The sequence below is a fragment of the Cinclus cinclus genome, chromosome Z (genome assembly GCF_963662255.1).
Source record: "Cinclus cinclus chromosome Z, bCinCin1.1, whole genome shotgun sequence".
Classification (NCBI taxonomy): Eukaryota; Metazoa; Chordata; class Aves; order Passeriformes; family Cinclidae; genus Cinclus; species Cinclus cinclus.
In genome coordinates, this window is record NC_085084.1 from 38637572 (window position 1) to 38663999 (window position 26428).

General features: G+C 41.9%; 1 protein-coding gene across 1 annotated transcript in view; it reads left to right on the forward strand.

Moving 5' to 3' along the window:
- Positions 1–12682: 12682 nt before the first annotated feature.
- The window catches only part of RNF38 (ring finger protein 38), a 107389-nt gene continuing 93643 nt past the window's right edge, over positions 12683–26428 (forward strand). Inside the window, exon 1 of the mRNA XM_062513190.1 lies at positions 12683–13208. Coding sequence (XP_062369174.1) covers positions 12683–13208 — 526 coding nt within the window. The remainder of the gene's footprint in view (positions 13209–26428) is intronic.

The following is a 26428-nucleotide window of genomic DNA, read 5'->3' on the forward strand; positions in this document are numbered from 1 at the left end:
GGACTTCCATGTAAGGAAAAGTACAGCTCCACCAAAGGCACCCACAAGAGTTTTCTTTATGCTGAAGGCCCACACAATGTTGTCCTGTAACCAACACCAGGTATTAGAAAAAAATCAGAATCCAGAAATCAGAAAAGCTCAGAATCAGAAAGAAACTGGGAAAAGGCAGTAACTAGTACCAAGGGAAATTGTATCTGCATAATCAACACCCATCCTTAGAAAAGGGTGTGCAGGTGATGGAGAGGAAATGCAAAATGTTTTGCACAGCTTTCAGTGTCAGCTGAGCAGCTACATATAAATGTCACTATGTTTCTTTACCTCAAAAATACTCTCTGCTCAGTGAAAATGCCAAAGTATCTCTGCCAATTAGGACAATGCAGATGTTTGGCATTGTGTAATTAATTTTTGCAACAAGATAATTGAATTTGTGTAACAATGGTAAAAACTGACAAACATGCTGTCATAAGCTTTTTTCTTTTTTTAAAGGGTAGGGGGCGCAGAAACCACTATTCACACTGAGAGCAGGTCCATCATGTAAGATGAAGAAGGTTAATGATCTGTGAGAAAAAACCTCATCTCATTGTGACAGACAGGGATGCAATGTACTTCTGTAGAGGGCCAAAGGAAAGGTGAGGGATGGGCAGACCACACTTCCAAAGGCAATTTACACAGGTAGTGATAGGACAAGGGGAAATGGTTTGAACTTTAAAAATAATTAAAAAGGAAAAAAAAGTGTGTGTGTGTGTGTGTGTGTGTAAATTTGGATTAGATGGTAGGAAGGAATTATTTATTCAGAGGGTAGTGTACTGGAACAGATTGCCCAGAAAAGTTGTGGACATGCCATCCCAAGACCAGGTTGGATGTGGCCCTGAGCACCGTAATCTAGTGGGTGGCATTGCTGCCCATGGTGGCCAGGGTTGGAACTAGATGAAATTTAAGGTACCTTCCAACACATGCCACTCTACTATTCCATGATTATGTGTAGGCTAGCAAAGACAAATTCCCAAATTTTAGCACTTCTAATTTTTGCAGGATTTTGTATTTAAGAGTGTTTTTTCATCTTTTTGTCATCAATCATGCCTTTAATTTTAAATCTGTTTAAAGGCATTAAATATTTAATTAACACTATTAATTCCATTTGTTCCAGCTTCTTAAAGCATGATTTCTGGAGATGGCAAACATTTAAGTGTGTTTTGCTGAATGGATATTCTCTATAGATTTTAAAAATACTGATAACTAATAGATAACCATGAAAAGAAGCAATAGAGAGTTACTTCTGTTTTATTTTGAATATGCCAGCTTCACAAAGTCTTGTGAGATTCCTGGAGGGCATAATTTTAATGTTGTGCATTTATCTGGCCAGTGTGATGAACTTCTGCTTGGCACAATCACTGCTCAAATCTCAGCTTGGCACATGACAACCATTGAAGATCTGGACCTTAACATCTCTGAACAGGACTTTGATGCCTGAGTCATGCAGGCATTTAAGCATTTCCAGCTAAATCTTTTACTTTCAATAAAGTTAGGCAGGCCTATAAAGCTCCCTCTTGGTCAGTCCTTGGTAAGTTATCCCACAAGGTATATGAGGCTACTTGAATAAAAGAATTATTTCTTTAGTGCTCAAACTGAGCCTCAAAGCTCAACAGATCATTGTGACACATGTGCTAGATTTCAGGGTCCCCTGCACATGTGAAGGAATTGGACTAATAATGCTGATGAAGAAGATAGGAGAATGTGTGCCATTATTCACCAGAAGCAAGAGAAGATGCTACTTTGCAGTCTGGACCTTTGTATTTACCCAGGAAAACACCTCTGAAGTTGCTTGAAGAATCTTGAACCTGTGGTTTGCCAGAATGTCACCATAGCTCCACAAGTGTCTGCAATCAACAGCCGCAGTTTCTGCTCAGAAATTACAGGGCTGCATTAAAAGTTAAAACTAGCAACATCTGAAAAAATAAAAAGCAATATATATCCATGTCTTATGGCTCTTCTACTTTGTTTGAAAGCTCCCCTCTTCAGAAACCATGGCAGGAGTTAACTGTTGGCAGACCATGATGGAATAACCCCACCAGGCAGCTAAACCCCACATAACCACTTCCATCCAGTGGGATGGGGAAGACAATCAGAAGGCTCAAAGGCAGAAAAATCATGTGATAAAAAGAGTTTAATTGGTAAAGCAAAGTCTGCACAGGCAAGCAAAGAAAACCAAAGTATTCATTCACCACTCCCCCTTAGCAGGTTCCGGAAAAATGGGGCTCCATCATGCATCTTTCACCCATGATCATCACCAATGTACAAAACATAAATTAAAATTTCCTTCATAAATCTTTTCCAACTATCTGGACTTTTTTACTCCTCTAATGTTTAATCCACTAAAATGCAATCCTGCTTCTAATGTTTGGAAGACTAATAAACTTGTCATGTGAGGAGGGTTGTCCAGTGACTTCCAGTTTCCTATCAGTAAATCAGAATTTGATCTTGCTTGGCCTTTATGGATGACAGGAGAAGGAGGGGGAGTAAGCAGCTTCCACTGCAATGATCAGCTGCTTACATGGTTGATGCTCTTCTATGTGCTGAAAGCATGAAAAACATTAGAATTCCTAGCATTAAGCTATAGCCAGCAGTGTAGATTCGGAATCTGCATTTTTCAGAGAGCAGCACTCATCTTCTTGGGCCATTTTTAGTGATGAGCTAAGGAGCAGCAATAAGAAGAGTGGGATTTATGTCTCAGCTAGCAGCGATCATGACTAGTTATTGGCAAAAGCGTATGTGGATTTTTTAACAAAAAAAGGACTGACATCTTATTTACAGAGGAGTTTTCAGAGATTGTGAAGTTTCTACATATCCTTTGTTTCATCCTTTTATGCCTCTGGGTGTGTTTGTGTACACATGTATGTGTAAGTGCATATATATATATTTCCATATCCATGTATACACACAGAAGGAGTGTATCCCATTATTGCTAGGATTGCTGTGCAGTACTTTCAAGAAAAGGGCCAGGACTTCCTGGTCATATGCATAACTCTAGAAACCTCTGCAGGTTTGATCAGAGAAGCAAATACAGAGGAGCAGTTGCCTATGACTGTCCCCCAGCTACTGCTTGTCAACACAATAAATTAACATCCATTAGTGATCACACTGCAGACTTACAAACCAGGGGTGGTCATTTTATGCCTCAGTTCTGTCTTCATCTTTGGCTTCCAGTATGTCAATACTGGACCTTTAGACTAGTGTTTGTATTATAATTTTCTCAGGAAAATAATCTCATCTGATTTTGGAGTCTTCAAAACAAACCACTAGATCTTTTGGAAGCTAGTTCAAAAACTGAATATCATCTCTTAAAAATGTGGTAGTTCATTCTTTTTGCCATCTTTGCCATTCCTGCCTCTTTTCAGTTTTTCTGCTGCAAATCAAATAATTCTCCAGTACTTCCTGCAACCCAGAGGAAGTCCCTGTGTATTTATAAGTTGCTTTGGAGACCTCCATTTGGTAAAGCTGCACAGGTCCTGAAGTCTCTCACTGAAAAGAAGGTCTTCACATAGCATCAGAAATTAGGTGAGAGCAGAGATGAAAAATGCACACTAGTGGAATCTAGTTGACTCGCTGGGGTCACATAGGAGAGAGAGTTGTTTTGTGCAAGAATGTTTTACCACAATACCTCAGGGTTTCATACTCCTCCATGTTATAAATCTTCCTGAATTGTAGGAGGGAAGAAATTGGTTGGAGAGTGGGGGTACAGACTGGAAACAGCTGGGATGCAACATGAAGTCTCATAGTTTCATCACCTGCAGAAGACATGGCCAACACAGCAGCAGTTCCAAAGTATGGTTTGCTACATCCAACTGAAGAGGATTTCCTAAATTTTTTCTTCCTGCAGCACTGTCTGGATTCTTTCTGGATCTTGTTCCACTATCAAGCTCCTGACATTTGCATCTTCTCTACAGGCAGCGAGGTACAGTGAGGCTTGTAGAATGGAAGATGTTACCAATATGCTATATTGGATATGGGGCTTAGCTCTACCTCATAGCTGGGCTACAGAGCTCTTATGCCATCTTGGGCACCATAATCCTGACCTTTCAGCTAGAATCCTTGCACATATTTATGGTCAGAGGGAGCTTTAGGACCTTGTTCTTCCCTAGACTCAGTCAAGGTTTTTCAGCTGTTGTCAGACACAGGAAATGAAATGCTGGTGCTGCAGGTGCCATTTAAGCTGATGCTAGATCGGTCCTTGCTCTGCTTTCTTGCTTACCCATGCATTAGTTCAGTGGAGAACTCCCATGAGGGTTTGTGTACCTCATGGGTCCCATGGTGTTCTCTATGAAGTGCCAAGTACAAATGACTGAGGGTCTCTGGTTTCAGTTAGGACTGACTCAAAAGACAGGCCTGTCTTCAGGAATCTTTTGGCTCTGTCACACACAAATCAAATGGCCAGAATCAAATCTATAGCTCACCTCACTCCTTCTTTCACCTCCTCTCACTGCACACTGGAATGATCTATCTTTCTGCCCTGTCTATTGCTCTACACATCCCCATGGCCCTTTTCACAGTAGACAGCTGCTGTCAGACCTACTTGGAGCCTGAAGTGAGGTAATCTGCACTAATGCATTGTGATGACTTGGCCACACAGATGTTTATGGGATGAGCACTTTTCTGCAGGAATTTTAATTGATTCAAGCACCATCACTTTCCCAACACAGTCAATTCAGGACCAGTTGAATTTTCTTTTCTGTCTCCTGGACATGATGATGTGAGATGCAGACACTATAGCAAATACCAAGTAAGTCTGATGCCTTTCTTGGCAAGACAAAGATGCAACACCAACTGCACTATCCTTCCCGCATCAGTCCTCGCAGCCACTTTTCAATGCCTCTGATTTCAGCAAGGTTCTTCAATCTTTGTGAAAAATACACTTGATGCAGTGATTCTGGACTCTTTTTTTGCTATCATATTGACCACTGAAACAGGAAATTTATCCTTTGGGGACCCTTGAAGATTTGTACTCTTAATTGATACACAAGTGAGAGATATTGCTCGGGAGTATTTGCTCCTCTCTGGATATATTGTGTGTTCTGTCACAATACCCTCTCAGAAACTTGCATGCTCCCACTTCTGCTGCATGCAGACCCATGATCTATCTGTCATCTGCTATCTGTTACAGCAGTACTTTGCCCTGCACTGTCGGTCAGTCCAGGCTGCTGCAAATCAAACACCAGCAAACATCTTCTAACATCAGAGGGGTGTGAGCTGTTTAATCTGCTTCTGCACCAGCTGCTATCATATTACATTACTCATAAACCATGCTGATAAAGACACAAATGGCATTTTGTTTTAGGTACTAATCAAGGAGTCGTGCTCCTCCAGTGTGTTCCTTTCATCTGGTTAGCAGAGTGGCTTTGAAAGGGTGCAGGGGAAGAGCAGACCAGTAACATGCTGACAGTGATTTCAGCTGCCTCAGGCAAAATGGCATTTGTTTGGCCAAACTCATCCAGAAAACCTACTATTGTGAGATAGGACAGGGTTGTACTGATCAGGAGGGAAAGGCATCTTAGTCAAAGCGAAATGAAAATATTCATTATATCTCAAGTTTGTCATTCAGTGAGGGAGTCTCCTTTTAGAGCCTTGTCCTTAACCAAGCTATAAGCAGCACCTTGCTCTGGAGATGATTTTATGAAAGAAACAGGACTGTCCACAGAGAGAACCATTAAAAAGTTGGGTAAGACACAGCACACTTAGCCTGTTGTACACTTCACTGCCTAACTGCCTCCATGTGTTGACTGAATACACCTGAGGGGTCTTTCTGTCTCATCCATCTGAAAATCAAAGACTAGCAGGCAAAACAAGCAATATCAATCTTTGCCACCTCATCCTAGATTTGCTTCTCAGTACACATGGACATTCACATGAAAATGTTAATTCACTTGTTGGGGTCTAACTGGAGAAAAGGAAACTCAGTACAGTACAGATTCTCCATTAACAGGGATGGATGTTCTCCTGCTCTGTTGACAGAATCCTTTCTTTTCACCAATGTTATGCAGCATGTCAAAGCAAAAAAAAAAAACCAAAAAACAACACACAAAAAAACCCACCCCAAAACAGAACAAAAAAAACATGTGCATCAATGAAATACGTAGCTCTGTCAAGCAAGGAGATAAATATCACAGTATAATCAGTGCCTCTGTAGGTGTGTTTTCTGGCTTTGGTGGATGAACAGGTAATTTCTCTACTACTTGCTAAATATGCCTAAGAGTGAAATGCAGCCTCCAGAGGCACTGAGAGCCAGAACCTGTCAATTCCAAATGTAGACATCTTGTAAATTCTCCTGTGCCTCAGAGCCACACAGTCACTAATGATGGTTTCTGTCATTCAAACCCATTTTTTAAATTTCTGGTTTTATTTCTCCAGGAAACTTCAACCTGGGATAGGATGAATTACTTCAGCATGCATTTGATGGGAAGGAACACACAAAGCCTGTGAAACATTAATCAAGGCAGACAATAAATTCTGTTACCTAAACAAAAACACCAGTGCTAATGTTCTGTCAGTGCTCTAGTTCAAGGTGTTTTATTCTAGCCTATCCTCTTCTCACCCTCTAACTAAATTCCAGTCACTATGATAGATAATGCCTATGCTCTGAATCAAATAGCTGTTTGTTCCTCCCTCCTTTCTTGTAGCTTTTAATTCTTTAGGGAAGGTACAATGATATTTAAAGGTATTTTGAGGAGAAAAAAAAAGAAATCTGAAATTTGGCCACAGTTCAAGACCACACACCAATTATTTCTTTTAACCAGCCTCTGAAGATCTGTCAGTGAATAAGCAAATATAAACCTAGCTTTCAGAGTAGCCCTTGCAGATCTTCTGTTGATAATACTAACATTTCTTATACATTACAATGCAACATCTGGAAGGAGATAATATTATCACAGGTAGGTAATAATTTAACAGTTGATGTGTTAAATTTGATATATTCTTGACATGGAGAGAAAAGCAATACACAAATATACCAGCACAAGAATAAAAAAAAGCTAATAGAACACAGCAATACAATGATCCTAGCATATAAAATGCAATATGCCGGATGCAGATGGTGTGAATCCCATAAAAATATCACACCAATGATATCCAGCAGTTTGTTCAATTTCTGTTGTGATTCAAAAAATTCCAGCAGGCATAATGGTTGATTGCAATAGTCACTTGTTTTTGTTACATAATAGCCTTTTCATATATGATTTTTTAGGTTTCCAGTTCTTCAGTTTGAGAGTATGCTGTGCTCCATATTGGTTCTAAGGGTACAGGACAAGTTGAAGTCCAGAATTCAGTCACCACTGATGTGAGTTTTTTGATATTTGGACCTCATTGCCCAAGTTACTGCAATTTACCAATTTTTGTGGGTTTACAACATAGAATACCAGATTCCTCAATACAAGGGTTCATGTTGTCTGACACACGAATCTTCCTATCTTTTCAGATGTTGCCAACACTGTCTCCAGTTTTAACACCTCATCATCAGTGTATTAATAAAGTTCCAGGGAATATTTAGTAAATTTTCTAGAGTTACTTTCTGTAGTATGCAGGTTAAAAGACAGCTTTCACTTATTAATTTACCAGTTCCTAGTGGAGGAGAAAGAAGACTTAAGTCTTGGATTGTATCCAAGCCACAGTAATGACTAGTTTCATTCTCACTGTTTCCCTTATTCCTTTCCCTTGAAAGTCCAGCAGAGGGACTGTGTTTTTTGAGTGATAGGTGTTGAATCCTCTCCTGATTTCCCAAATACCACACCAAGATATTTAAAGTATGCTGCTGGTTTTGTACAGTACATGCATCTTATTCATTGAGCATATTAACTATATCACTTTTCCTAGGAACAGCTGCAGCGAGTGGTTCAGGGACACTGTTCAAGGCTCCGTAATCTACCAGCAGACACCATGTGCCATCAGATTTTATCGGCCTCTACACAGGGAGATTGAGAACAATTCCCCACTCCTCCAGTTCTTTTGTCAATTATCATAATATTAATATATCAGTTCTTCTATCAATATCAATTCAAAATCGTAACAATTCTATTATCTAATTCTTTCATCAATCCACAGGATGTATAGCACTAGAAGCTAACTTGAAATGTGAAATGTCAACTAGATTGCTAAGGGATAAAGAAGCAGCTGTTCACAATAGACTGACAGCCAGAGATGTATTTGCATGAGGCAAACTGTGAGCCAAAGGGTGTAGCGCACCTTTTCCCACTTTCCCCATTAGACCATCCATGACTGTTCCTTGAAGACATGCTAGCAAAAATCTAACCAGGAGATGAGTGAATGCAGTCCAGGAATCTAACTGCCTAAGGTTAGCTTTTAAATCTGCAATAGCAGACCTACTTTTCTTCAGTTTGATGTCCCACTCAGTCTGGCTACACTCTTCTACCATTACTTGGTAGCTATTGCAATCATGCAACTTCATATTGGGTTTAAATATTAGACACATGTCTAATAGTAATTTGGAAAAGCCGGTCCATATTTCTGCTACTGCTTGTTCAGAAACAGAGGGATGCATGCATGGTGTTTTACAGTGAGGGATAAATCTCCATTATCTACTACAATGTAATAACATGGAAGAGCTTCACAACATCCCACTTTGATGGGCTTATATTTTAATATATCTGAAGACTACAGTATAAGAAAGAGTATAAGAAATTTAGAATGACTGAAACTGTTTTACCTGGGTTTCTTGTGGAAAACCTGTGCCACCACAGGGGAAATATTTTATAATCTACGTAGAGCCTGACTATCAGGCTTAATCCAGAGCAGCTACTGAAAGGATGAGAAACATCCTGCCACTGATAAAATAAAATGCATGATGAAACCACCTGTCCTTTTGCCTGCATTGTCCCTTCCACATTGTATTTCTCATACTCATCTGAACTGCATATTTTTTTTCCATACAAATAAAAACTTTGGAGAAGAATTACTCTAAACCAAAGAAGAATTAATTTAGATTAGGTACAATGGGCTTGAGAAATGTGGGAAGAGAGTTTAGCACTGAAAACTGAGGCAAAAAAAATAAGTTGATTGCCTCAGCCTTTTCTGTATGATACCAGTTATCCTGTGTTATTTATTGGAGGCTTACATTTTCTGTGGCCTTCTTTTCTGACCACATACTTGCAGAAGTCCTTCTTATTATTCTTACTATTGCGGTAAATTTTCTCCTCTGACTGGGCTATCATCTCAAGATCTCGATGCACACCAGGAGTCTCCTAGCCTGCTTGCAGCTCGCTGTGCTGCTTTCCCAGCAGATGCCAGAGTGGCTGAAGCCCCTCATCCAGAGCAGAGCCTGGAGTGTGAATCTTCCTGTAGCTGAAGTAAAAACACTTCATTAGCATCCTCCCCTAGATCTGGTGGCCTGTACTAAACATGAACCACAACGTTTCCCTTATTGGCTTGACCACAATTTTTACCTGTATTTTTTTACCCATTTTGCCTGTTCATTGCTGGTTTTCCATGGCAGCTCTCTGTAGTTCATCCATTTTTCACACAGAGGATAACATCATCCCCACTGCTGCCTGCTCCTCCTTCCTTGCCTGTCCCTTCTGAGCAGTTTATAGCCACTGATGCAGTGCTCCAGCCATGCAATGTTCCCCTCCACATCTCAGTGACAGTGATAAGACCACAGGGTTCCAGCTGCACAGTGGTTTCCAGCTGTTGCTGTTACCCACGGGCATCGCTGCATGGGAACTTCACCCGGGTTACAGATTGTCTCCCTTCTTGAGTTGAATACTCCCAAATGCCTTTGAGGCATTCCACAGGTCAGTTATCATATCAATTTTCAAGGTCCATGATAAGTTTTTCAATCTTCCCAGCCTTACTTGTGCTATTTTTTCTTTTTGTAATCATCAGGGAATTCAGCAGCACCAACAGAAACAAAACTTAGATAATGAAGGATTCATGGTAGAAATCATCGCATTGCACAGCCTGTTTCGTGCAAAGTCTTAAGCACCACTACAGAGCCTAGCAGCTTTTAAGAGGAGCTCTGCGGATGCTTAGCTTTTTCAATTTTTTTTGTGAAACAATATATCTAACCCCACAGTTTTCAACTTTGTATCCCAGCAAAAACCCTGAAAATCACACATGTAACTGATCCTTCCAGACCCTTGGGAGAGGTACCTAGACTCCAATTTTGTACTGTTTCTTAGGCAGTATTACAAGTTTGTTAACTTATAAACAAAAATCATAACAAAGGAGGGGAAAAAAGCTTTTTATAACTTTCCTCTGGATCTGTTTGATATAAACTACCAAGGAATGTAATTCTGGATAGCCATCAGTATGTTTCTGTTTAGAAAAATGAGTTAACAGCTGTTTTAAACCTTAGACAAAATCTTATCTTTAAGTACCTGAAGACCTTAAGCAGATATGAAGGCTTTTTTGTACACTGATAAAAGCTTGCCTGTTTTCCAAATAAGGCACTTACCCTAACAGGGTATTAGACTAAAGGTAGTATCTGTTATCATACTTGAGTAAAATAACCCCAGGAAAAAAAAACAAAAAAAACCCAGGATCTAGCTTTTGCAATGATGTTATCTTGTAAATGCTTTATTTAAACTTAGAACCAACACAAAAACAGAATACCAAAGCTCCAGAAGAAAATGAAGTGCAGTGCACCACAACTGCCAGGTCATGTCTGCAAGAACTCTGCCCCAAATTGCATGGAAATGGTCTTCCTGAACTTCCAGCCAGCCTGTAGTCTGGAGTGTGTGTTAGACTAACAGCTGAAGTAACTCCATACTGCAAAAATATCTTATCTTTGCTTATTTCTGGAAGACAATCTACATACAAAAAGATTAGGACGATTGTCTTAGATGAAGGATTGGTGCTATTTTCAGACCTTTTCCTGTAGTGTATAATTAGTATTCAAATTTGCCATATTTGGAGGACTTACAAAAAAGGAAGTCTGCGCCACAACGCACTTTTAGGTATTACCTTCAACATGGGAGTAGTTTTAAAGCAACTTCCCCCCAGGAAGTGAGTGAAAAATGAATCATCATAAAAGCAATCATGGCTCTGTTCATCCCTTTTTTGCCAGCTGTGAATTGCCAAGGGCTTCATGCAGGTTGTGTGTGCATGCCAGAGAGCAGTAATCTGAAAAAAGTGCAGACACCTCAAAAAGGTGGACGATGTGACAGGAAAGTACTTCAGACGCTCATGTTTCACAGAATCAGGAGTTATGAGCTGTTGAAGTTGTTTCGGATTTTAGGGCTTGAGACCTGAAACACTCCATGAAGTTTAAGCAAACAAATCAAGAAAGGTTTTGAATGACCTCACAAAATTTTTGGTACACAAGCATCACATCAGTAGTCTGCAACAAACTCCAGAGTTGTTAATCCTGCTCACCTGCTCCCATATTGGATGAAAACCTCAACCAAATGACATGGAGTGAGGGAAAAGACTGGCACAGTGGGGGAACCCTGACTGATGCAGGATTTGTGGAAACATTTCCCACTCACAGCACTGCACAGGAGAAGGCAACACTGCTGTGAAGTGCAAAATGAAATAAATGCTCTGTCTGCACGTTTAGATCTCAGAGAATTACTGTTCCACGGAGGACAGCAAATACACTCCTCCAGGTTGTAAATTTCCCTGTGAATTTTCTTTGTTAATGCATATGTCATTTTCCCCACTATGCCGCTCTTCCTGAGAAACGAACCCGCTGGGCTCGCTCCGCACACGCAGCTGTTTCTCCTCATCGCAGAGAAGCACGGACACACACATAGAGGCATTTTCCTCACTTTCGGAGAAACTCTTAGCTGGGTTCCTGGTGCCTTCTCACGCCAACGGATTTGCTAGAATGTTGCTCATCTGACAGTGAACCCGGCGTCACCGTGACAGCTTAAGGATACCCCTGTCCTTAACCTATCCCTTTACCGACATCCTTGACTTTCCTTGCATATACCGACAGGCGCGGCGTGTCCCTGTGAGTGACCGCTACTCACCGCCCCCGCTGACGCCTGGAGGGGGCGGACCCCACTCCCTACGCTTGCCCGTGGGGGCCGGCTCGCCCGTCGATCGCGACCTTTGCCCCCTTCCCCCGAGACGTCGACCCATCCCCAGAGCGCCGTGCCGACTCGTGGGGCGCGGAGCCGGGCACAGCGAGGGCGAAGGGCCCGCGGCAGCGCCCTTGCCCGCGGGGACGGAACGCGGGACAGGGAGAGGATGGCTCCGGGCTCTGCGCGCAGGGGTTGCTCGGGGAGGGCTGCAGCTCGCCAGGGGAGCCGGCACAGACCCCGCTCCCGCTGTCCCGAGGGGGCACCGCCTCAGTGTGGGGCGGCCGCCCTTGTGCGCGCCCCAAGGAGCGGCAAGCCCTGCGGCACCGCTGCTGCGAGCGGCGAGAGGCCTTGGGGAGGCGCCGGACTGCCGGCGGGGCGCTGGGGCTAGAGGTAGGGAGGGAGGAACCAGGCGGGGAGACTTCCTCCTCCTCCTCCTCGGCGGCAGCAGTAAGCAGCTACGCCTCTGGAGTGGCCGGCACGGCTGGGCACCGGCCCCCCCGCCCGGCGGTGGGCTGCGCCCCGGCCGGAGGCTCCCCGCGCCGCCCATGCCACCCGCGCGTCCCCGTTGGCGCTGACCGCTCCTCCGTCCCCGCGGTGGGGCTACTACTCCTGGGGCGGCGGCGGCGGCCGCCGGCCGGCCGGAGCGGGCAGCGATGCCGTTGACGGCCCGCTCGGCAGGCCCCGGGGCGCAGCCCGACGCCGGGTTCCGTGCTCCTGCCCGCCAGCGGGACCGCGGCGTCGCTCCGCGCGGAGAGGAGAGCGGCAGCGAGCGGCACCTCCGTCAGGCCGGCGAGGCGGGCCGGCGCGGCAGATGGGTGGCTTCTTCCGCCGCCCCCTTCCTGCCTGCCTTCTCCTCCTCCCCTCCGCCGCCCCCCGCCTCCTCCGTTGCCTCCTCCCCCGCTGGTGGGGCCGCCGTCGCCGCCTCCACCTCCCCCTCGGCTGCCTCCCTTCTCCCGGCACTCTCCCAGACCCGCGCCCGTGTCCGCTCCTGCTCCGGCTTCCCGGGACTCGCCATGAGCGGCGGTTCCGGTCGCTTACCGCCGCCCGCCGCCCTCTGCTCGCCGCCGCCCCTCCACGGGCCGAGCTTGCCGGAGGCGGGAGCGCGGAGCCAGGGCCGGGGCAGCCCCGCTGGTCACGGCGCTCCCCGCGGCGTCCCGGGCGCCAGAGCCCCGCCACCAGGTGAGCGGGAGAGGGGCCCCTGGGGACTGGGAGCGGGTCCGGGCGTCCCAACCCCGGCTGGCAGCGCAGCCGGCCCGCAGGGCCGCGGAGTTGCCCTCCGCAGCGCTCGGGGACCGTCCCCGGGTGGGGGCCACCGGCGGGACGGGACTGGAGGGCGGGCAAACTCCCGCTGTTCTGAGCAGGGCGAGGCGAGTCGCGGCGGCGTCTGGAGGCAGGCCATGTGTCGCCCGGCCGGCGGCGAAGTGGTCGGGGCCGCCTTTGAGCCGGTGCCCGGCGCGGCGATGGCTCTTTCCCCGACGGTCGGTCGGGATGCGGCGGTGCGGAGCGCGGGCGGCCCGCAGTGCTGGCGCTCGGGCGGGCGCCTCCGGCATTCGCGCCGCTGCCGCCGGCGCTCCCCAGCCCCGCGCCCCTGCCCGCCGGGGCAGCCGCAGGGGTTGCGCTGTGCGGATCACTGTGAGCTCGCCCTCGCCTGCGTCTCATCACACTTCGATGTGCCCTGGGCAGTGCCGGGGCCTCGCCGGCTTTGCCGCCCTGCCTCCCTTGCGCAGCGGCCGCCGGCCTTCTGCAGCCTGCCGGCTGCGCCCCGCTCCTGGAAGGATTTGTGTGTGTGTGTGTTTGTGTGTGTGTGTGTGTGTGTGTGCGTGTGTGTGTGTGTGTGTGAGAGAGAGAGAGAGAAAGAGAGAGGGGGCGATGTGTCCGTGTCCGTATCCGTGCCCGGAGCCAGGCTCCGCCCCTCGCAGCGGGCTGCCGGTAACTGCGGGAATTCACGGAGCACAGTGACCGGTCATGCCAAGTTCTTGCGTGGTCTTCCGAAATGCTCATTGCAATTCAGGCTTTTGCCTTGTGAGACCCTCGTTGAGTGTCTTCGGGGCTCCCTTCGCCAGTTCCACAGACGTGTTTTTGGATTTCCTCTTCGAAACCGCCCCACAGCAGGGTCTCTTTGAGGAGCTGGTTTTGGACATGTGGTTAGTTCATCCTGAAGCTTCGAAGTTTTCAGGACTGTGGTCCCAACATATGGGTTGATTTGCTTGTTTACAGTTAGACACAAGAGCTGCTTCCAAGGTTGTGCTGGAGTTTCCCACATGCTTATATTTAAACGCGTGTCTATGTGGTTTTGGGATCAGGGCCTTACATGTTTTCCTAAGCTGTTCTTTGTGAATGGCAGCCAGAATGAAGTTGTTTATACACTTATGGAATTACTAATTAGGAAGTGGTATAGGAGAAGGTCAGAAAACAAGACATTGTTCTTTGGGCCTGGAGGGTGAAGAAACGAGTTGCCTAATTAAGTCTTTTCTTAGAATGTATTTTTAGTGGTGCTTATGTCTTGGGCATTTAGTTGGGTGATTTGGCAGAGTAGTGGTATGGGTGTTATTACTGATAGAAATCTTGTTCTGAAATGAAGTAGATTTTATAGACAAGCTCCTCTTAAAATTCGTTTTGATTGACAGAATAGTAACTAATTATGATGCAGGAAGTTTAGGGAGAAACTTGCATTTTTACCTTTGTGTTGTATTATGTAGTTCAAAAGCAGCTTTTGCTATGTCCTGAAAACACAGTACGTGGGAGATATTAGTCTCTCCCAGGCCTTCCAAATATAATATATAGGAGAAAAATATTTTTCCAGTATAGATTATTTGGAAATGGAGGTTTTATCTGATGAAGCTCAGTTTCAGCTTTTTGTTTTAAAATTGTGTGGACATTCCTGGTGTAGATGGTAACCTTATCTTACAGCCTGATCTCAAAACCTCTCCTAATCTTCTTAAACTCTTAGCAATCCTATATACAAATTGACCTAGTATGTGGCTGTTGGGAGATAAAAGCTTTTGTATTTTCCATGATTTGGAAAGTCATGGTGGAGACAAGAAGTGTAACCTTTACCATATAATAAATTCAGCACAGGCCTAGTGTATGAAGACCTTAGAGCTGGATTAGGAAATACTGGACTTTTTATTCTCCAGAAAGGGGATTTTTTTGGGTTTGTTCTGAAGTTTTGGTATTCGCTATCACAGATCCTGTGTTTAAAAGTCATTTAGAGTCCTGTGTTTAATGGTAATTGCAATAGCAAGAATGATTTTGCTCAAAAGAGCTCATGCAGACACCCAAATTGAAAGGTTGTTTTGCAGTATACTTAAGTCACAGTAGTGGGTGAATGCTTGTTGCTAGTCATTGTCTAAAAAATACGTAAAACATTTTCAGATAGTATGATATGTGATTCATCTTCTAATTTTGAGATAGTGTCATAATTTACAGACAAATCCAGGAGATTTCTAGATAGGGCATGAAGAGTATTTGTTTCTTTGCTTGTTTTTCTCCAAAGGGAAAGACTCTTCAAGAAGGTCTATCTTTTTCATAAATTATTTGTCACCAGAGGGAAAAATTATTAACTAAACTCAGGCATCAGGGCTGAACTTGGATTGTGCGTCTGTACTGGAAATTCTTAGGGTGGTGGGGTTTTTTTGTTTTGTTTTTGTTTGTTTGTTTGTTTTTAGTTCTGTGTTGACATTCTCAAGTTTTACAACATCTGGAAAGAAAAGATGGCTTTTGAAAGTTGTGCTGTATTTAAGACACCATGTTATGTCCATAACTGGCGAAAACGTATTTTCTCTTAAACATCTTTGTTACTCATATCAGCTCATTGGATGTCATCTGATGAGCTTTGCTAAGTCTACTTAATATTGTTTTTTTTCTCCTGTTGCTAAGTCTTTAGTTAGTTCAGTTGTTTTTTTAAGGTGCATGCAAGGTCAAGTCCTATATTAAGAGGGGTAATGGAAGGTGCTTATTTTGGCATATAACTGCATTTGCTAAGTCTTTCAGTATGGAGAAGCTGAAACTTCTGCTGAAAGGATTAGTCCCAGTTTTCAAGCCTAGTTGATTGTAGAATGTGAGGAGTTGGACTTCTTGTGAAGATTATATGAGGTGTCAGTTAAGTGCAGTAGAAAGCTGAATTGTTAGTGGTTCTGCTTAAATCTGTAAATGCTGAGCAGTTGTAGTAGAATTCTGTGTGCATACTGACATATATAAACTTTTGAGCTTTTAGCAGTTGTGCAGTTATACCATCTCTGTGTGGTATTTGTGGTTTTGTTCTCGAACTGGAGAGCAGTTAATGTGGCTTTGCTGTGAGAGTCATACTTAATTCTGGCATGCCTGGTGATAGATGCTACGTTTTTTTTTATTTATGACATGGTGGTGCCTTCACAGCTTTATGACCATATAAAAAAAAAGTGAGATGGAAACATAGTTTCTTGGTAGGAACAAGTGAAGCATGTTTAGTATGTGGCGACTTTTCAAGTTACAATTGATTTTGACAGATTAACGAAAAAAGCAAACAAAAAAAGCCCACAAAAACCAGAAACTATGACTGGAGCATCTCCATTTTAATTTGGTCAAAGTGCATTGTAAATAAATGGCTGGATGGTGCTTCTTGGTTAGAATTACCACAATATTGAAAAGCTGTTACTTTGTATGTTTGAACATAATCTGTTTTGGACACAAGATTGCAATTACCTTTAGACTATCAGAATTATTTATTATAATGTTGGTATGTGAGTTTTGCTGGTTTTGAATTATAAAGGAAGATAGGAGGCTTTGTTTTTTACATAAATTAGTTGTACTTTGAATAGATTATAGTAATTACAGATTTAATGTAAACAGACATATAATTAATGTTTGTTTCAAGAAGTTGGTTATAAGAGCTGTGAGTTGTATATTTATTGGATTTAATTGGCAAATTAATGCAAATGTACTTCCTTAACTATTATTTTCAGGTAAGTTGCATTCATTTTAAGCCATGCTCTGTGACTATCGCTTTTATGTTTTTATTTTACTTTTACCTTGTAGTATTTAAAAGAACTGGAAATTATGATTTTATGGCCTGATACTGTTCTTTGGAGGGGTGCCTTTTAGGTGCCAGCATCAAGGCAGCTCAAATGGATGCTAGTAAGTGTTAATATACTGCCACCCCCTGCCCCAAACATAAGTATTTAAGGATAGTGTGAGACTGAAACAAATCTGTTTTAAAGAAAATAAATAATATAAAATTAATATGCCATTATTTTGATTGTAGTTTGGAGAGTATTAGCAACTTGATCCTTGTCTAATCTGGCATATTTTAGATGTAAAATATGCAAAAGCAGGGAAATCTAAAATTCAGAATATTCTCTTAAGTACAAATTTGAGTTTAATAATAGTAAGAAGATAAGAGATATGTCTTTAATTTGAAAATGCATGTTCTGCTTTGCAACATCTGTTTATGAAATAATCTAAATTATCCTTTTGGTCTAAGTCATCAAAATACTGAGCTTGAGAAATATATTTGCCTTGTCACAGAAAGGTTAAAATGAGAAACTGCTTTAAAGAATATTAATAAGTATGATTGAGAGCATTGTAAATTCTTGGAAAAGCTGTGTTCAATTAAAAAATAGTGGTGGGGTTCGGAGTGTTCTGCTTTGCCTTTTTATGTTTAGTTTTGCTGCTTATACAGCCTTTTTTCACCCACAAATTATCTTGGCAAAATGAAATCCACATGCAGAGAGAATCTTTTGACCAATTTTTTTTCCTTAGAAAGATAGGCTTCAAATCTTTTTCAGCCAATAGCTTTGCAACTTTTTTGTTAGTTCTTGCGCCTTAGGTATTTTAAATGGTCTTGTATGGCATCTGCTTCATATTAGAAGTTCAAATGGACATGTATCATCTAAACATGAGGGTTGTCACTGTTAATGTGATGCAAGATGTAGATGGGTTAACAGGAATGTGGGGTTAACAGGAATGTAGGGTACCAGAGTATGAGAGAATATTACAAATTTTTCAGCACCCTGGTTTTGGGTGAAGTAGAGTTAATTTTCTTCCTGGTAGGCATTTTTGGCATCAGTCAGTGTGTGGTGGTTGTTGGTATTGTGCATCACTTGTTTCTCTTGGGTTTTATTCCTGGGTCACCCCTTTCCCCCCACCCCCTCATCTCTCTATTCATTATAATTATAATACTGTATCATTAATGTTGTTTTAGTATTTTACTTTGCTTCAATTACTAAACTGTTCTTATCTCAGTACACAAGTTTTACCTTTCCTGATTCTTGCTCACATTCCACTGGCAAAGGGGGAGAGTGATGGGGAGCTGCTGCTGGTACTTAGGGTTAAATCATGGCACATTGAGAGCTCCCTTTGCATGAATGTTTTAATAAGATATTGGTGCTTTACCCCACCTTTGTTTTACTGGGTTTTGTTTGGTTTTTGTTTGTTTTTTAGTGCCTTTTTTTCTCTTAACACCTTCCGGTAGCATCCTTCTATGTTTGTTCTAAACCATTGCTTTCTTGTTTGTGTATGTGAAGTACAGTAAATGCTTGGTTGTTAGAATTTCTGGCATAAAGAAAAGATCTTCCATTCTTGATAGGAAAAATACTCTTGTTCTTGTGCTCTGATGTCTTCAAATAAAGCTTCTTTCAGGAAGTTGCTTGATGTAATGTAGGGCAAATAATGCATACTTCACTTAAGGAAAGATGCAGGAAGCTTTTAAAATAGTAAGTCATAGGTATTTTCACAACTATTTTAAGCAAGCATGGTATACAGTGTTTTCTGAGCTTCTGGATTGCACACACATGCTCCAAATGTCCATTCTTAAAACACTCTTCCTTAGATCTTCTCACTGAAGAGCCAGACATCCCAGGTCTAAGCTCCTGAGCTGCTGTTCCCATTATCCCCAACACTGTGTTCAGGTTAACTGTGTGCATCACCCTTCTCATGCAAGCCTTTTGCCACCACCTTGTATGGAAAAGTAACATCTGCTCTCAGTCTCTTGGTGGGAAAGTGTGTCAAGATGTTTCTCTAATGTCTTCTGTAATGACTGGAGTTCTGCGTCCGGACAAATAATTTGTGTTGCTTGCTGTATTGACTGGCAGCTGGTGTAGTTTTCTGGAACTTGGGCTGTCATAATAACCAGCCTTCAGTGCAACACTGTAGTGTTTCAAAGCTCACATCTCTTGGGCTTGGTCAGCAGTTTCTAGGAGAATCCCAAATAGGAAATTACAATATTAAAGGAAAGGTACTTTAGCATTTCAATTACAAAAACCAAATCAACCCCCCTGCTAAGCAGAAACACGAAGAAAATTCCAGCAAAATAGGCCCCTGAAAAGCTTAGTTAAGTCTTTAACTGAATTTCTGTTATTCTGTATAAGGTACACATCTGTAGCACAAGGGTGCACAAGAGTATCAGTAAAGTATATTGCTTAAAATATTTCTGATATCCTTTATGAACAGTGGAATTGCATTTCTTCCTGTAATACTACCAGTCTCTACTTCCAAAAAAAATATTATCTGTGCTTCTGCACATTTTTCTGGAAGGAGGGTACGAAGAAGGTAGTGATGGTATAAAGGTAGTGATGGTATAAATTTTCTGCCAGCCTATGAAGGAGTAAAGTATGAATTCTGCAAATCTTATTAAAATACTTCTTAATCTCCATGCCTGGAAAGCTGCCTGTTAGGAAGACTACCCTTAAATAGTCTAAAAATTGCTAAAAGCCATGCACTGTCTTTGGTTGCATGACTTCTAGTTGTGTAAGAGCCCAAGGAATGGCTATTAAACCAGGAAATATGGCTAGAAACATTAGCTGTGTATACAGAGCAGTTGGGTCTGTCAGAGAATACTTGGAACAGCTCCTGTGCCGTATGATTGAACCTGCACCATGGAACAGCAATGTACAGTTTGAAGACATTTGCTGCCTGTTTTTTTCACCACACCTGAAAGTTATCTCCTCTTTATCTTCTGCTGCTTAGCATCTAAAGTATATCAGGTTCCAGAGCAAAAATATTAAGAGATTTGTGTTTACTCTCTGCTTGGGTTTTTGCTCTGTGAAGTTTTGGCTTTTAGGCACATGGATGCTTCTGCTTTCATTAAAAGCCTGTGCAAATATTTGTGGGATCCCTACCTACAAGTCAACATTTTAAAGTGATTTTTTGAATTTCCATTAAAAATCTGTTTATCTGCTTTTTTTAGAGTATGCAGGCTGTCTGTATAAATCATTTCCATGGCATCACTTTTTTCCTGTTTATAAGTTGAAATGGCCCAAAGCCAAGCAGAGTAAGCAGTAGTTTTTGGAAAGAATTATCATGCAGATTTAGTAGTAGGATATTGAGCCTTTTGGCAGAGAAACCCTGTGAGTCTGTAATCGTGGCTTGTGTGTGGTTTTGAGCAAGTTTACATAAAGTGTTTATGGTATGATCTGAAAATCGCTTTTTCAGCTTATTTTGGAGGTTGGGTGCGGGTAAGACTTCCGAGCTGTTTCAGAAGTGCATTTTGATTTTTGGAGGCTTGGAAGTGAACATTTTTGGCGCCAGTATGACAAGTGTCTTCAAACTTAAGAAGTATGTGATTATGCTTGTGAAGATCAGCAAACTGAGGTACATGCTGCAGGGGCGTATTTCAAGAAAGTGAGAGTCAAGATATATTTGATTTTGTTTGTCATAAGGACCTTGAAAAAGTGAATGAGATAGAAAAATATTATTTTCTTTATTAAAACTTAATTTAGTTTTTAAAGCACTGTCCCTGTGCCCACAGGGTATTGATTCTGCTTTTATGCAATGAGATACCAAAAAATACTACTAATGAAGAATTTGGACACTGAGGAAAAATAACTTAAAGGATTTGTTGTGTTTTGGCAGCTTTTTGTTTGATGAGGCATTCTGAATGTGAAGGATTAGGGAAAAGCTATCCGGGTGGTAAATATGATAAATTATTCAGTAGTGACTAGGATTGTGTCACCTTACAAACCTGGAAAAAGCCCAGTTATGGAACAACATATCTCTCTGGTGGAATAGTGATCCTCAGGTATCTCACTGATTACATTATATGGTGAGGACCAGTCAGTATGTTGGGGTGCAGGTGTGCTATTCTGAGGGACCTTGGCAGCCTGGTGAATTTGGAACCATGTAGCATCCAATAAAGGCTGAGGCACTGGGGCAGAAGAGCTGTGTGCCATGAGGGGGTTGAATGGGTGGGCAGCAGCTCCTGTCCCAGTGGAGCTGGCTTGATCAAGGGCAGCAAGTTTTTGTAGAGGCTGGAGCACAGGACCTGTAGGGAGAGGTAGAGGACACCAAGATTGCATGACTTAAGAGATGGCCCAGGGGAGTTCCCAACCAAGAGATCCCAGTGACCTCTGTCCTCGTCTTACTGCAGATAAAGAAAAGATAGGGCCAGACTTTTGTATGCTGCTAACCAAGGTGAATTGCTGGGAATAGGGCTCAGGCTGAAACACATAAATATGTGGCCTGTATTTTTAGGAAGAATCTTTCTTCACTCTGAAGCAGAGAATTGTGGACATTGTGGACTTTACATCTCTGGAAAGATTCAGCACTGCTCTAAATTGGCCTGGTCTGAGCTGGGGGATTGAATTGTCAGATATCCCAGACTCTTGCAGCCTGGAAACTTTCTGTTCCTGTGTAGTAAGCATGTACTGTTTAGCCTGGGGATGCCTGCTTCAGTCATTACAAATAGAGAAGGGACAGCAATTTAGTAGCACATAGTGAGAAGTGATGGTGAGAACTGTTTGCTTCAGCACACAAGCGTCACCTCAGTCCTGTGAGACTGCTTTTTTTTCAACCTTGTTTTTTTTCACATGTTTCTTCTCTATACAGCAAAAAATACCTTTTGTGGTGGGTATTTAATGTATAAATGCTTCTGGGTAAAGCATCAATAGGTCTTTGTATTTAAAGTAGAGCAACACTTCTGCCTCTCAGCCCTTCTTCCTAACTTACTTGCTGGTTTATGTACAGTCTGTTTTCATTTGACAGACCAAAGTATGCACTGCAATTTTTATTTTCCAGTCCCAGAAGTATAGAGGATGCTGGGTCCTGTCTTTCCTGGCATACTTGGTGCACTCTCAGAAAGTGCCAGATAAATTAATTGAGAGATGTGTTCAGCAATGAGAAAGATTTTTTCCAAGCTTCGAGGGTATGTAAAAAAATACAGAAATATATTCACTGATGCATTCTTACCCTTTTTTTGTTAGTCTTTACTAAACCTGTGTTTCTAATATGACTCTCCTAGTGTTTACATTTTCTATAGTATTTTTAAGGGAGAATGGTACAAACAAGAATTCAGTCAATAATATAAGCAGAAAGTAGGAAAAGAGTGAAAAACTGTGATATATGACCTCGTTAGGCTGCCTTCCCATGTAAATGTGAAATTGGTATTCTTAAGTAAACCTGTCATACTTGTTCGCTTAGTCCTGTTTCTCTGTAAATAGCTTCAAACTTGAGGGAGGCTTTTTAGTTTTTTAAGAAGATGTATAGTAAATCACTGGTTAAGTATCAGACAAATTATTCTGCTCTCTCAAGCAAACAGGTTGAAGGGATCCGATGCTGTTTTGTCTGACTTATTGATCTGTAGATGCAGGTAGTTACTGGGCAGCTAGACAGTGTTTTGCTTCCAAACAGCTGCAGTGTACAGTCTCTCTGAAAAGAGCACAGGAAATAAAGGTGGATCCTGAGGGCTAGGGAAACGAAAGGAATTTCAGGGAATGGGAATTGTAAGGATTTGGAAGCAAACTGTATTATTGCAGGAGAAAATATAAAAATACATAACAAAATTCCACGAATGCAGATTTTCATTATTTCTGATGTTCATGTAACAACTGTTTTCTTTTGAGGATCACTCTTAAAACACCTGTGCCATAAAAGAGAATTTTCAAAGCAAATGTGTTGCCCATACTGTTATGGACTTGTTTACTGTGAATTTACTGCAGCATCATCTGTATCTCTTGTTTATGGGCTGTGTGAAGGCTGTGTGGTAGGGTGGGTACTGAAGCCAAACAAGGATGTCAGAGTGTTCTGGAGTTACTGAGTCTTCAGCTAGGTTGGGGCAAAAGTGGTTTTAAAGCGTTTTAAACCAAGAGTAGTGCCATTTGTTTAATTTATTATTCTGTAGCATTACATTTCTGTGTTATGTCAAGTTCTTGTTTCCTATCAGGTGTTTTTTGGATGCTGCATTTTCTGTTTGTGACTGATGTCACAGAGAGGTAACTCTTTCTAGTAACTCAGTTCTTCTGCACCTTTATGTTCCTCCATTTCCTTCTGGTTTAACCCCTTGGTGTTTTTTTGTTTGTTTGGGTTTTTTTAATTAGTGTTTTTTGTTTGTTTGTCTCAAGTAGCAAGAGAGGTAAAGAAGTAGTTTAATAGTTTGGATTAGATAGCAAGACAGACGAGATCATTCTGTACAAACACTGTACTATGCTGTAAGAGAGCTAGTTTTTAAGGCACCATATCTAGTTTTTGGCTTTTATGTCTCTATGGTTTTTCAAAATACAGTTGATTGTTCTGAAAGGAGATACCTGAATGATTGCCACCTGGAATGGTTTTAATTTTGATCTTCTAAAGATCTTAAATTTACACAATTTGAAGAAGAAATGTTGTCTAAGGTTTACTGCATCTCTTTAAGAATAAGGTCTAGCATAACCATGAAATATCTTATTATGTCTGTAGAGAGCAACAGGTGAGAATACTTTAATACTGCTTAGTACATTTTGTATGGCTATTGTTGAATATCTGTATACTGACATTGATAATTCCTTTGATATTTCTAATGCAGTATCTTTGGAGTTACTGCTTAGGGATTGCCTGTGCTGGAAAGTTAGGCTATGCTAACTCAATCAGTCTATCCAAAGGGGCAAGGATGGTCTTCTCAGACATAAAAGTGACTTTGAAATGCTCGTTCTGGGAGAGTCTGTTCTATTTTGACAAACAGGGTAATTCATCAATTCAGTTTGGTCTGATAACCCCACTGTTGTTGGATTGTAGACACAGTGCTTCGGGAAAATTGTGGCTTACAAATACACTTGTGTGTTCTCTTATGTAGACTACCAGTTTATAGATGCTTGAAATTTCAAGTTCCTAACAGCCATGTGTGGTACTGAAAAGAAATTTTCAGCCATGTTGGGGCCCATGTTGTACACTTTTGGAGCATGGGTGTCAGCTGCCTTTTCCTTGCAGTCAGTTCATATGATGAATTTTAGAGATTATTTCCTATAAAACATTTGTGGTTTAAGCCTTCACCTTGCTTTGCCTAACTCTGGCTGTCTTGGGTTTGCTGCTCCATGTGTTTAAAAAATTTTGTGTTCCCCTCAGCTCATTTGAAGAGTCATGTTGGAACCTCCTGGATTGTTCTTATGGCTGTCTAGGCATTTTCCTTGCTTTTGCTACTTCCCAGGCCAATTAAGCTTGTCCTTTTCAAGGCTATTGCTGGAGGAACAAATTTCAAAGTGCAGTAAAAAACCTTTGGTGGGCTGAATTGCACCTCTTGCAGATAATTATTTTCAGCATTCTTGTGACCACTGAAGCTTTTTATGTTATCTTCAGAGTAGAGACATCAAAAGGGGAGAGCTATCACAAAGTCTTGAGAGGGGAAACCAGGACATGTGGTTACCTGTTCTCCAGGGCTGCCCAGAGTGCTCAATGGAAAACACAGCTAGCAGGCTGAGGATGAATAATCATGTCCAGGGAGACACATTTCTGGGACATGAAAGTGATTCTCAGCACTGGTAAACAAAATGCTGTCTTGCTTCAACTGCTTGAATTCCTTGTGAGGATTTTGTATGAACTGTAAAACTGGATTTAGAACTTTATTTTTATGGTGTTACCAAGAAATACTTTTGCACACGACGCAAGCTGTTATTGTTACAAATGTATTACTTACAAAAGAAGGGGAAGTGGACCTTGGTTGTTGTGTATATTAAAAAGAAATGTGGCAGTCTGATCTCTGGTTAAGTCTGAACTTGCTGAGTTTTGCTTTGGCTATACCATATTTTGTTTTGGAAAAACTTGGGCAGTGAGAGCTTAAATTCTAAATTTACTCACCCAAGCACTGCAGATGTTACTTTCCAGGAAGTACTGTGAAACAGAGCAGATGGAGGCAGGTTTTGAGAAGCAGATTTGCTCTATTGCCTTTGGAAGTGTAGACATAATTCTCACCATCAAACACAAATAGTCATGCTTCAGCTTTACAAATCAAGTATCGTGAAGACAGAATTAATCTAATCTACTGGTCTGTGTTGATTTCACTCTTTATGCCTGTGTTTAACAAGTCAGATGCTATTGTGCTCTGAAATCTGTATTTGTAAAGAGAGGGGCAAGAAACAGTCTTCCAGAAGTCCAGTGGCTGATGTTCATTACTATAGAGAGGCTATCAGAAATCTTTATTTAGCTTTAAACATATCACAGAAGCTGTTGAAATTGAAAAGGGTAGTGTGCTGAAACAAAAAACTGATATATCTCAAGTCACAAGGTTGTTTGTCATTCATTCTAAGTCTCCTTTAATGTACATTTCTGCTGACTATTCTCTGTTTTTCCACTGGCTATTGCTCTTATTAACATCCTGGTGATCTTAAAGAAGGCTCGAGAGTTCAAAACTGATGATGAGCTGACTGATGTTAAATCCAGTGTGTTTAGTTCTAACCTTTTTTTCTTTTGACATGCATACTTTTAAGTTTGTTTGCTTCTAGAGACAAACAGCACATGCATATGGGAATGCTCGCAGACAGACACACAAACTTAGATACGTCATGTGTATAAACAGTCAACTCTGCATCTCTTAAAAAGATATACTATTTGGCAGTGGCCACGGTCCTCTACTTCTAATTGCCTCAGTGCATTATGGAAGGTATTAATAAAAAAGGTTTGCTGAAAGTGGCTCTATGGTTTCTTAGAATTATGGGTGTTGAATGCACAGTTAACATACAGATTTTTTGGTGAAACTTGTCTACAGCATGCAGTGGTATAGCTAAGGATTTGTTATTGGGACTGGATGACCAATGTCCTTTGAAACTTCTCTTCCAGTTCTGTATGCTACTTACTGAGATCTTGTCTTCAGCTGAAATATGCTTGAAAGAAAACTGGACTAGATATGTGTCTTTAAGTCTGTGTATATACTTTTTGTGTAAATACGGGAGATCTGTGTTCTGGACTGGATAGAGATATGCCTTCATTAAGAGCAAAAGTGGTAGTTTGTTCAGTTGTGCAAAAATACTGGTGATAACAATCCCCATCAAAAGAAGTTAGTCTCTTAAAATAACTATGTAGCCTGGATATAACGGCAGTAACTTGTCCTCTTTCTCAAAGTTTTCATGTCAAAGGGGTATTTTGGCTGCTAGACAAACAACTGAAAACTGCTGAGCTGTGTGGATATGTCACAGGTATTGGCTGACGTGCATCTGTGTTGCTGCTTTTGCTTTCAGATGTTA